This window comes from Microcaecilia unicolor, chromosome 3, assembly GCF_901765095.1.
Source record: "Microcaecilia unicolor chromosome 3, aMicUni1.1, whole genome shotgun sequence".
Taxonomy (NCBI): domain Eukaryota; kingdom Metazoa; phylum Chordata; class Amphibia; order Gymnophiona; family Siphonopidae; genus Microcaecilia; species Microcaecilia unicolor.
The window spans coordinates 320555934-320569195 of record NC_044033.1 but is presented as its reverse complement, the minus strand read 5'-3'; the positions used below and the strand labels follow the sequence as shown (position 1 = coordinate 320569195).

General features: G+C 40.3%; 1 protein-coding gene across 1 annotated transcript; it reads right to left on the bottom strand.

Moving 5' to 3' along the window:
• Positions 1 to 6566: 6566 nt before the first annotated feature.
• Positions 6567 to 8026, bottom strand: LOC115464675 (olfactory receptor 1019-like). The gene is made up of 3 exons (XM_030195036.1): positions 7813 to 8026; positions 7564 to 7701; positions 6567 to 7390 (listed from the first exon to the last, which is right to left on the bottom strand). Exons 1-3 carry the CDS (start codon positions 8024 to 8026, stop codon positions 6567 to 6569), a joined length of 1176 nt encoding a protein of 391 aa, XP_030050896.1.
• Between the last annotated feature and the right edge of the window lie 5236 nt (positions 8027 to 13262).

Genomic DNA, 13262 nt, shown 5'->3' with positions numbered 1-13262 from the left:
ATGAGAGTGGAGAGGTACTGAGGAGCTCTTGAGTGAATGCACTTATAGGTCAATAAGAGGAGTTTGAACTGTATTTGGAAATGGATAGGAAGTCAGTGAAATGACTTGAGGGGAGGGCTAATATGAGGTTAATGACACTGGCGGAATATTAGTCGTGCAGCAGAATTTTGAACAGATTGAAAAGGAGAGAGATGGCTAAGTGGGAGACCTGTGAGAAGCAAGTTGCAGTAGTCTAAGCGAGAGGTGATAAGAGTGTGAATGAGGGTTCTAGTAGTGTGCTCAGAAAGGAAAGAGCGAATTTTGCTGATATTATAAAGAAAGAAAAGACAGGTTTTAGCAGTCTGCTGAATATGTGCAGAGAAGAAGAGGGAGGAGTCGAAGATGACCCCAAGGTTACGAGCTGATGAGACAGGAAGGTTGAGAGTGTTATCCACAGAAATAGAGAATGGGGGAGGAGGAGAGGTTGGTTTAGAGGAAAAATGAGAAGCTCAGTCTTAGTCATGTTTAGTTTCAGATGGTGCTGAGACATCCAGGCAGCAATGTCAGACAGGCAGGCAGATACTTTGGACTGGATATGTAACAACATTTGCACCACATTTCAGTTAGTGAAAATGGCTGAGCTAAAGTTAGCTGTGATTCCTGGGTATAAATATTATTCTATAAATTATGCCTAACTTTAAACATGTTTTATAGAATAGCGCTTTTTATCAGTGCCAATTTTTTTGGTGTCATATATAGAATTCACCCCTCAAAGTTTGTAAGAACATCCAAGCTTTCACCTTCTTCATGAAGTAGATGTAGCCTTGATTAAAGTGTAGCTCTTCTGGTGAGTGAATTCCAGAGAATCTGGGGCTATTTCTGAGAATGCTAGCTGACAGGTATTATATCACATGATTTCTTTTGATGAAGATACCATTAGGGATGCTTCTTTGAGAGAACTTTAGAGGTCTCAAATGTATGTAGAGGGCTAACATTCTTTAGCTACTTTGGCCCATTTTGTTTGAGAGCCTTGAAAATTAGAGTTTTATGTTTAAGTCATTTTTATTAAAAAAAGGTCAAACATATAACCACCACAGCGCCATCTGGCCGCCACGGAACCATGTATGCATACAGTTTCTTATTTGTCTACTAACAACTGAAACTACCACCAGCGGTTACCCTTCCCCCCCCCAAACCCCTATCCCGCCCTTCCTCTATCAACACCACCCGTATTCTTCCGCGGGATAGGTACTAACAGTCAGCTCTTCACTCTAATTAAGTTGACTTAATCTCTGGGTACTCCGGCTCAATTTATGGATTATCCTCTGTTTAGACTTTAGTTGAAGAGTGTTCACAAATCTCTTCCAGACCCCCCGAAAGGAGTCCAGGTCCTTCTCTTTCAAGTTTACAACCCCGCAAAACTCAAGATGCAGTAACTCAATCATTTTAGATCTCCACATATCTCTGGTGGGTGCTCCAATTTAGCAGAATTACCTTCTTGCCGATCAGCAGCGCCTTCTTCAAGAAGCCTACACATCCTGAGGGAATGGGCTTTCCAATGGTATAAATGTCAAATAATGTCAATGGGTTAACATTCACTTTCCTGTTCCATACCTTCCCAATGTCTGTCAAGATATGCAACCAAAACTGTCGTATTTGCGGGCAAGTCCAAAACATATGGCCCAAGGTTGCTGATTCAGCCCCACATTTAAGACAGATCCCTGATCCAAATCCCGCTTTCTGCGCACAGGCCGGTGCTATATAAGCCCTCATGGCAAATTTATACTGTTGTTCCCAATGGCGTATATAGGGCGATCTATGTAGAATCGATAGCAGAAAGCTCTGAAGCATATCCCCTGTAAATTCAATCCCTAGTTCCTGTGACCAGCTCCCAGCTATTTTGCAATAGTCAATATCCTCTGTGATATCTTGGAGATGTCTGTGATAAAAGCGTAATGGTACCACATTCTGGGATCCCAATGTGAGCGTTGTAGATAGGACGTCTTGTACATTCTCGCATAAATTTACTGCTCCCAATGAGTGTGCATAATGTTTCACCTGTGCATACGCATAATGGTCTAATACTGACAGTCCATAATCTCTCTGTAATTCCTCAAAAGGTTTTATCTGCCCTTCCTCGTCCAGCAGTTGGTAAAGATACTGGATCCCTTTCTGTCTCCAGGTGACAAATGCCTTTGCTGTGGTTCCATCTGGGAAGTCTGGGTTGCAATTCAATGAGACAAAGGGAGTGATCGCCGCTGAGAAGCTATGTCTCTGACACAACCACCTCCACGTTGCTCGCACCGGACGCACAAACCAGTTCAGTTGGGCCTGCCCCTCAGGTCTTCTGTTGGTGGAATGCATTATGCAGCTTAAATGGACCTCCGGAGTAAGAGAGGCCTCAATCTGCGTGTTAGTAAACTGCTGGCTTCCCACAAGCCAGTCTCTCACATGTCTCAGATTACAAGAATTAGTTAGGTACCTGATGTTGAGTAGTCCCATTCCCCCATGCGTTTTAGGTTTACATAACACCTCTAGGGAGAGTCGTGGTCTCCTGCTATTCCACAAAAAAGTCCGCAACATTGCATGCAGCTCCCTCTCCTCTCTCCTCCACAGGTACAACGGCAACATTTGAAATCTATATAGCTAGTTAGGTATTATCATCATATTATACAAAGCTATGCGCCCCGCCAAGGGGAGAGGACAGGAGCCTCAGACCCCCAGTAAGTGCCCGGTGTCCCCCAGTAATGGTGCTACATTGAGTTCATACATTTTGGACAGATTTACCGGTATTTCTACCCCCAAATACCTCAGGTGTCCCTCCGCCCATTTAAAGGGGAATGAGCCCTCCCAGCCTAATTTGGTTGTGTCCGAAATTGGAAGTGCCAGAGACTTGGAAAGATTCAAGCTAAACCCCGAAAGCCCGCCATAGTGCCCGATTTCATCTAACAATCGGGCCACCGAGACCCGCGGATCCTACACCAGCACTAATAGATCATCTGCATATGCCAACAGCTTCACCTCCCCACTACCGACTTTCAGCCCCCGAATACCAGGTACCGCCTGAATCATACACAATATAGGTTCCAGGGATATCAGAAAAAGCAAGGGGGACAATGGGCACCCTTGCCTCATTCCCCGTCTTATCAAGAATTCTTTGGTTCTTATCCCATTCACCAACAATTTCGCCCATGGGTCCGAATATAGCATCTGCACTGCCTTCAAGTACCAACCCTGCAATCCAATCCATGTTAGCGTTTCAAACACGTATGGCCACAGCACCCTATCAAAGGCGCGCTCTGCGTCCAAACTAATCACTAAACCTGAGGGGGCCCTCGCAGGTGCCTCCATTACCGCCGCTATCAATTTCCTGACATTTAACACTGATTGCCGACCTCAAACAAATCCTACTTGCTCTGCCCCAATTATGGAAGGCAATACCGGCACCAACCGCTCTGCCAAAACCCGTGACAGTATCTTGACATCGACATTAATTAATGAGATTGGCCTATAGGCTGCCGGCTCTTTCAGATCTCTGTTCGGCTTCGGAAGCAGGCAGATCAGCACCTCATTAGCATATCTGGGGAGTTGTCCGTTCTCTATCGCCTCCTCGTACATCCCTATCAGGGGCCCTACTATCTGCATTTTCAGCATTTTGAAAAACTCACTCGAAAAACCATCCGGGTCTGGTGCCGAATGCAGTTTTATAGCCTGAATTGCCTTCAAAACCTCCTTCACCCTCAAGGGAGTATCCAGCAATCGTAACTGATCCTCTGTTAATTGAGGCATTCTTGACTTTCTCAGATATTTGAAAACCTTTCCCCGCGTGTCAATCCCTTCACTCCCTCCCGCGTACGCATCCTCAAAGTGCTCCCGCAATATGTCCGCTATCCCCGCCAGGTTAGATGTGCACGTTCCATCTTTACTGTGCATCTGCGTCCCAAAGTGTGACCTGTGAGCTCTCTTAATCAAACGTGCCATTAATCCTCCTGGCCGATCTCCATACCTGCTAAAATTATACTTCCGTGTCACCGTTGCCCTCTCATATCTCTCTTGAAGCAGGCAGTTTAATTCTGTCCTGGCGTTTATGAGTAACTCATACAGGGATTGAGTAGGACTTGCAGCATACTTCCTCCTTAATAGTCTGACCTTCCGCTCCAACTCTACAACCTTTTGTGTGATCTTACGATTCCTCTGGCAGACATACGCAATCACCTCCCCACATATAACCGCTTTCGCTGTGGACCAATAAAGGCACAGATCTTCCACATGTTGACTATTAGTTGTTAGAAAATCTTCCCACTTTCGAGCAAGATACGTTGCAAATTCCGGGGAGGCAAATAAGTACGCTGGGAATCGCCAGTTTCCTAGTTCACGATAGTAAAGCAGTGGTTCTAAATCTATCCATATTAAAGTGTGATCGGAGATCTCCTCGGGGCCGATCATTGCATGCAAAACATGAGGGAACAGCCCCTGCGACAGAAAAATGTAATCTATTTGAGACTGGGTATGTGAGGTATGCGTATAATCTCGTTCATCCTCATGCAACACCCTCCAAGGGTCCACCAAAGCCAGAGCTTCACAGAAACCCTTCAACAAACCCGGTGCAGTATCCCCCCCTCCACTCCGTCCCCCTGATCGGTCTAACCGTGGGTCCATGACCTGATTCATGTCCCCCGCTACTATGATAGGATCCGTTCTATGTCTCTGACACTCCGCAAACAGTTTTGCAAAAAAAAATTTTCCCACCTGTCTAGGGGGCATAAACTGCCACCAGTATTCTTGTCTGACCTTACAGATTTAATTTGATCCCCACATAATGCCCCTCAGCATCGGCAAACAGAAATTTTGCCCTAATCGCGGCAGTTTTATGTATTAAGATGGCCACGCCCCCTTTCCTCCCCACTGCCGATGAGCAAAAAAATTACAGTTTTAAATGTGGCCCTATAAGGTACTGATAGCCAGTCTATTTTTTTCAGGAAGGGTGTGATGTCATCACGCTGCTTACAGCCCTCCATCATCAATGCGCAGCATTAGTTGGAGCTGGTGCAAACTCTTTATGGTTTGACCAAAAGAATAATTTAATTCAAGTTGATACATGCTTTTATAACCCACTACTTTTGGCTAAACAATCTTCCAGAGCAGATCACAATATAAAAACATTAAAATATTTAAGAATGCAAAAAGAAAGACATCATATCCCCTACTCCATCCAATGCAATAAGTAATAGAAAATCATCTTCACTTATTCTCAGAGCAATAATGATCTCTAATATCCAGGGTTTCTATTGCTCTCTTAAAATCATATAGGGGGGATTTATCAATGTGGGCTACTGGTAAAGATGGGTTATTTTACCACAAGTCATGGTATCTTAGCACAGGGTCCAATTTTATGCAATGATTAATTGATAAACCATCTTCAGTTTTGCCCAAGGCTTTTCCACCACTTGATTAATTTGTATGTGCAATATAAGTGAAGATGCAAAATACAGTCCTAAAGTTTAAACCTCCAATTTAACTAATAATTCCTGATTCAAAAGTAGATTTTGATCAATTCTATAGATAGCTGATTAAAGATCTACTCTTAAAATTTCTATTGTTGTCATATTCATTTTCAAAAAATTATTATGTACAATCCACATATAAATATTTTTCATACAATTCTCCAATATAATTACAGGACATTACAGCAGTTTAGCTGTGAAATAATCATGACATGGGCTACTGTGATCAGATTCTTTTTCTCAATATATGGATATATATTTTATAGTTGCCACAGATGATAGAAACAGTTTTAAATTGGTGACTGAAATAGTTGGAATCAAAGTAAGTAATGAGTCTAGCAGTAGCCTAAGATTCCTGACCTATATTTTTAGGGGAGGGAGAGGGAAGGGAAGGGAGAGGTAGGGATAGTGCTTGAATGGTGAAAGATGAGAGATGGGAAAAAGGAGGATGAAGGATAGAAATAGAGGAGGTTTGAAGTAGGGAAAGAAGTAAAAGGAACAGATATTGTAACAGGCAAGAGGAGATGAAGGGTGAGAAAGAAGGAAAGTAGGGAGAGCAGAGGAGAGGAATAAGAGCTGAGAGAAGGAAGGGAAGGAGAAATTGCTGGGGGCAGGACTGGAGAGAAAAGGTAGGAGATAGAAGGAGATATGGAGGAGAGTGAAGCAAGGATGGAGGGGTAGAAGAAGAGACGAGGAAAAAAATTAAATAAATGAATTATAGAGAGGAGGGAAAGAAGGAGAAGTTAGGAGGAAGGGGTATATGAGAGAGCATGGGAAAAACACAAAAAAATAGTACCTATTACATAAGCAAAAGAAAGATGACAAAAGAATGGAAAATATAGAGGAACTACTGAGAGAATAAAATATATAACAGATAAAAGAAATGTAAAAATCAGATGGGAGAAGAAATGTGGAAAAAGGAAAACAAAATGAATTAATAAAGGCTAGAGAAAAGTAAACAAATCTAAATAAAAGAATCAAAAATTATAGAGAGAACTTCCCCTCACTATTAATCAGATCTTTGTCCCCTTGACCATTCTCTCCCAATCAACAAATCAGGCAAACTATACCTATGGGCCTAGGTCATCCATTATAATAAGGTTGGAAAGGTTTCCATATTTGATAACATTTACAGAGAAGGATTATTTTTAACAACATAACAGGAAAATAGTAGCTGGTATCCTTAATGTGGTTCATAGCTATGACTTTTGTGAAGGCTTTTTTCACATCTTGATTTCTCAGGCTATAAATAATGGGATTTAACATTGGAATCAGAGCTGTGTACAACAGAGAGAAGAGTTTATCTTGACCTGGTGAATATGTTGAAGATGGTCTCAGGTATGTACCGAACAAAGACCCATAGAACAGACAAATGACAGTAAAATGGGAGGAGCATGTAGAGAAGGCTTTACGTTTTCCCTTTGCAGAACGGGTTTTCAAGATACTGGAGATAATGAAGACGTAGGATATTAGGGTTAGTATGGAAGGAATAATTGCCAGAGTAACCCCTTCAGTAAATATCACAACTTCAATGTAGAATACATCACTACAGGAGAGTTTCATAAGTGCTGTGAAATCACAGAAAAAATGGTTAATCACATTGCCCTTGCAGAAAGAGACACAAGATATTAAAATTGCCAGGAGTACCATACTCAGAAATGCAAATATCCAAGACACAGATGCCAGAAGAATACAGGCTTTCCTGTTCATGATAAGTGTGTAACGTAAAGGGTCACAGATAGCAACATATCGATCATAGGCCATGGCACTAAGAAGGAAATTTTCTGTTACTGTGAAAGAAATAAAGAAGTAAAACTGTGTTATACACAGAGAAAATGAAATCAGTGACTTCCCTGTCATAAGGCTATGCAGCAGTGTAGAGAGGGTGACAGAGGAGTTACCAATATCTATGAAGGAATAATTGCCAGAGTAACCCCTTCAGTAAATATCACAACTTCAATGTAGAATACATCACTACAGGAGAGTTTCATAAGTGCTGTGAAATCACAGAAAAAATGGTTAATCACATTGCCCTTGCAGAAAGAGCCACAAGATATTAAAAATTCTGGGAGTACCATACTCAGAAATGCAAATATCCAAGACATAGATGCCAAAAGGACACAGGCTCTCCTGTTCATGATAAGTGTGTAACGTAAAGGGTCACAGATAGCAACATATCGATCATAGGCCATGGCACTAAGAAGGAAATATTCTGTTACTATGAAAGAAATAAAGAAGTAAAACTGTGTTATACACAGAGAAAATGAAATCAGTGACTTCCCTGTCATAAGGCTATGCAGCAGTGTAGAGAGGGTGACAGAGGAGTTACCAATATCTATGAAGGACAGGTTACTGAGGAAGAAGTACATGGGCTTTTGAAGGTGAGGGTCAGCACACACCAACATTAAAAACATGAAGTTTCCAAGCACAGAGATCAGGAAGATCAGGAAAACTGTGCCAGAAATGAAGAGCTGTAGGTGAGGATTGTCGGAGAATCCCAAGAGAATGAATTCCGTCACTGAGGTCTTGTTTTCCTTCCCCATTGATTCAATGTTCTTGATCTGTTGGAATTTAAAGAAAGAGAAGCATAATAATACAATTGCAAATTTGGTGGAATGTTCTATATCTGCATGTGAGATTGAAGGATACTGTCAGGAGAGTGGAACCCAGAATATGGAGTGCATCAAGTTTCCCCCATCTCTCCATCATTAAACATTCTGATGGCCCCCTTAGGCTACAAGCTAGAAGCAAATGGCTTTAGATCATTCATCTATGCAGATGACGTAAGCATATGCATCCCCTTTGCTGATGACATCACAGCTGCACTAAGAGATATCAAATGCATGCTTGGCCTGATGGAAACATGGGCCACAACTTTTAAGCTTAAACTTAACAGAGATAAAACTAAGTTCATGATGAAAACCAGCTTTTTCAAACCAATAAGAAGTACTAAATGTTATATTGATCAAAGAGAATATTCTCTAGAGTCTAACTTCAAAGTGGTAGGAATTCTTCTAGATCAGCACTTAACGCTAGAACTGCAAGTGTCTGCCCTAGCATCGAAAGTATTTAGATCGCTCTGGAAACCGCGATGACTAAAAGCCTACTTTTCAAAAAAACACCTTCCGCATTCCAGTTCAAAGTTTTTTTCTGTCCCAGATAAACGATTGTGGTCTATGTGGGATGCAGAGAAAACATATTCAAAAAGCTACAGACAGTTAAAAATACCTCCGAATGCCTGATCTGTAGCGTTTCCAGACATGACCATACTGCTATATCTGCACTGTAACATAGTAACATAGTAAATGTTGACTGATAAAGACCTGTATGGTCCATCCAGTCTGCCTAACAAGATAAAAGAGCAGGAGTGGTGTTCAAAATTTGCACTTTTTGCATATCAGGTTGTATACAGAGCTACACCAAACAACATGATATCATTAATAGAATTACCACTACCAAACCTCAAGGAGAAGTTGAGAGACCACCTCACTATCCACTTTCCCAGCTGTAAAGGGTGGTCTACAAATCAGCCCACACTACTGTCTTCCCATACAATGTGGCCAGATGGTGGAAGACATTGCCCAAAGACACACAACATGACACCACTTACGACAGCTTGCATAAAAAATTGTTATACAACTTAATTCTGAACTGCAAGGCATCCAGACAACCTATACCTTATCATGTCTCCTTCCTTCCCACCCAGGTGCTGTCACTTATCTAAGTTCCTAATGCCCATCACATGATAGCTGCTTACCCTCCTCCCCCCTCCCGTTATCCTGATTCTACTTCTTTTTGTACACTCCCTCTCATGTACTCATGACCTGAATTTGTACATCTTCTTAATTTAATGTAAGACACACAGAACCAAGTCCTTGACTCGGATGAGTGCGGGGTATAAATCCAATAAAGTAATAATACTGAACTCATTTGGGAGGCAAATTCAAAATTATTTACTGAGTGAATAACAACTTGCACACATAAACTGGCTGAGAATTGTCTACCCTCAATATGACTAAAACTGTTCAATAACCGTGCTTTTAGCTACATTTGGGGCAGATGTGTTAGGGCTTTAAGTCCCGTTATTTGTCCCTTAACATGACTTAAAGAGCCCTAATGCTGCTTGACTTAATTTACCACAGTAATATTTAAGTCACCACGGGTTAAATAGTAATAAGATGCAAATATATCTCTTTGCTATGTAAATAGCATAACATGACTAGTGGTCGCATTATGGGGAGCAAATGATGGTAAAATAATCCCAACCAAAAGCTAGGGTTATTTTGTCATGCCGGGAGCATCGTGACTCAAGTTGTAAAACATTGTGTAAATCCTTGTGTGTAAGTTAGGTGCAGATCCCCCAAATTCCATAATACTGGTTGCATCTTTAGTGAATATCTCTGAACTGCCCATACCCAGCCCATGGCTACATTCTCTTTTCAGTTGCATGCTAAAAGATCTGTGAACACATCTTTATAGAATAGCGTGTAGCAAGATGTATAAGCAAATCCTAAAAGGAGCCAATTGATTGTAAAAATTAGTTGTTTACACCAATTGTTGCTAGTTATCAATTAAATTGTGTGCTCAAATTGGGCACATACCCAAATTTGCACACACAATTTTGAGTGCCATATATAGAATTCAAGGGTAGACATGCAAATGAGAACACATGGGTGTAAATGCCAATATTCTGCCTATGCTCTAAGTTTCTAATATTTTCTTCAAATAAACTGGTCTCATCCCATGCAAAGCTGGATATTGAAAGCCAAGGCCCAGACAGAATCTGGCTTTGAATATCTGGGAATAACTCAATCAGTGGTGAATAAAACACTCATCGCCACTGGCTGAATATCAGGTGCATGGTTTTTACCAGTGAGATATTCAATGAAAGTTGTAGATATTTGTAAACCAAGTTCCCTAAAATGATCTTGTTTATATTACATAGCATTTAGAATCAGTAAAACACCACAGGAATTTCTCAGATTCAAATAATAAAAATAATGTAACATCTGCTCGAAATTTGTCTTCTAACTCTATCCAATGAGTAAGAGCAATTTAATTTGCATATTAGCTATTCAAGCCCATGTTGCATGGGATTTTATATCAGTAAAACAAGGATGTAGCTTTAATGAAGGTTTGATTACACAGCATAAGAAGATGAATTTAATAATAATAATAATAATAATAATAATAATAATAAATTATCTGAAGCAACAGTGTCCTAGTTACTTGTGTTTTCTCTAGATTCCTAAATGAAAACTGGTTCACAGAGAATAAAATGGAATTCTGTTTGATACGAGTTGAACATGGCTATTAGATACAACCTTACCACAAATTCTGCTTTATTTCTGTCACTATTTTGTGTGTATTCATACATATGGAGTTTCTATTATATTCCTTGCATTGTATTAAGGTAAAAGCATTTACATAGCTCCATTTCACACAAAATTTCATTGGATGAAGGGGAAGTAGTTTGGAGGGCAGGGGCATAAAAAAAGGCAAGACTGTGGGTGAAAGGAAATAAAACATGCTCATTTCATTTTCAAAAGCATGATTATTATTTTCAAGAGAAAATTAGGTGCAAATTGTTGATATGTGAGGTACTTCTTCCCAGGGCAATTTTCAAAGGGAAAGTATGCTTGCATATTCCTTTTGAAAATCAATGCAGAGCCAAAGAGTAAAAACATCCATTGACTTGGTGTCACTGAGAGCACATCTGTATCACTGGGAGCACTGAGGGTAATTTTGTAACACGCTCTGAGGAAGAATTGACCCCACTCCACCTATTTTAGACCTACTATATCAAGGCATCATATATATGTTTGCATGTGTCTTTATAAAATTGGCTCCCAGATCTTTTCTCAGTAGCACAAAACTTCTCCTGCACAATGTTGCGTCTGCTCCGAAGTAAGCACAACTATGTGTGATGAGTCCAGGTGGGCACATGTCTGTTCTTTAAAGTATATAAACACCTCACAATGCCACCTCAGGTCTGTGCAAATACTGCTTTTGTAAGCAGGAATGTTTGTACACATGTGTATACATCTAAATAATATTGTAATAGCCATTTTCCATGTTTAAAACTTACTTTACATGTGGAGGGGCATTTTTGATATGACAGCTAAGTCCAAATTGAAATGTTCTGCTCAAAATGTCTAAAACAATTCTAGCTCACAGCCATAATCGAACCACAAAATCATCTAAATTTCTGGTTCAACTATGGCTTTGAGCTAGACGTTTTTATGTTAAAACATCAATCTGTAAGTTTCATGTTTAAAAAATAGTTTAGGGAAAAATATAGAAAACAAGCCATATGGAAGTCTGTCTGGCATCATTCCTAGTACACTGACCACACAGATATCCCAGCAGTGCAGAGGGGCAGCCTAGTGGTCAGCACAGTGGGCTTCACATAAAGGGACCCAGGTTCAAATCCTACCTAAATCCCATCATATTGTACTGTGAGCCTTCAAGGAACAGAGAAAACCTACTTTACTTAAAGGTCCACTACTACAATAACCCTCAGAAGGTCACTTATATATTAGGGACTGGAGGTATTTCTATGTTCCAGGAAGGCTCAGGTATTTATCCTGAAATGAAAGAGTTAAAGTGGGAATTGAACCTGGGTGCTGTTGTTCACTGTCCACTGCACTGACCACTATATTACTCCAACCACTTACTTGCTGCTTTCTTAGGAGAGGCCATAATATCTGGAGGTGTCATGGTGTCTGCTTTCTACTGTCAATGTCACATCTTTGAGGGATGGGAGTGGGTCAGTCACCACTGGGGGATTAAAGTAGAATTTGCCTTAATCCTTACAGTGGTCAGTTGGTCAGTTAGGGCACCATTTTGTGACTTAGGGCTTTTTTTTACAAAACCGCACTAGAGTTTCCCATGCAGCAAATGTGACAAAGCCCATAGGAATTGAATGGGCGTCATCACATTTGCTGTACCAGAATCTTGAGTGCAGATTTATGAAAAGAGCCCTTAGTTATGACTGAAACAGGTCTAGATAAACACATACTTATGTTTTGCCTTGGAGGTTTTCTTCTGTTCAATTATTGCTGAAAAATGCTCAGATTTTAAGTCTGCACAAATCACGCCCAAAACACACCTTTCGCATACCCCCTTGCAATTTAGACAAACTGCGAAGTAAAACATTCCAATTCTGAGTTTTGAAAATTGCACATTAGAGGGTTTAAAAAATATTTATCTGCTGCTTTGTGCTGCTTTTGAGATGATTTTCTCTTTTAAAAATGAGCGCCTTGGAAAATGCTTTATAAAAGTAATTACAATGGCAACATAAGTCCATTGGTTAAGTATATATTTATGTAAGTGAAATCACATTTTGATTATTGCTCCTCTTCTCTGTGGTCAAGTACCTTTTGTACCTGTGTTGCAAATGGTGGCCCTCATATTCAAAGAGGAACTACAATTTTTGTACATACAGGGCTGTGAGCTCCATGGTCAGTCTCATTATTTCCCTCAGTTAGAAAATAGCACAGAAATGCTTCTAATCTAATCTCATCTCTGCTTTTATAGAGCACATTATCGTGAACAAAGCAGTTTACAATAAGAAAGTGATCAAAGCACGAACAAGAAAAGAATATAGAGACTTTCAACAGTTATCAGAGAAAAACAAGGATTTTTGAAATAGATAAGCTTTTAGATACTTCTGAAAGATCACATAAGAAGAAGAAGACAGTTTGGTCCTCAATGGTGTATCATTCCAAGCTAAAACTGCCTGATGTGAAAAAGACATTCCCATAATTTTCATGTAAC

Excerpts from the sequence above, each read along its gene's own strand:
- LOC115464675 (XM_030195036.1), bottom strand. The coding sequence starts at position 8,026 with ATGGGGAAGGAAAACAAGACCTCAGTGACGGAATTCATTCTCTTGGGA. Across the intron at positions 7,702-7,812 it reads CCTGTCCTTCATAGATATTG|TAACAGAATATTTCCTTCTT; the intron begins GTAACTCCTCTG and ends TTTCTTTCATAG. Across the intron at positions 7,391-7,563 it reads TTGGATATTTGCATTTCTGA|ATATTGGTAACTCCTCTGTC; the intron begins GTATGGTACTCC and ends ATTCCTTCATAG.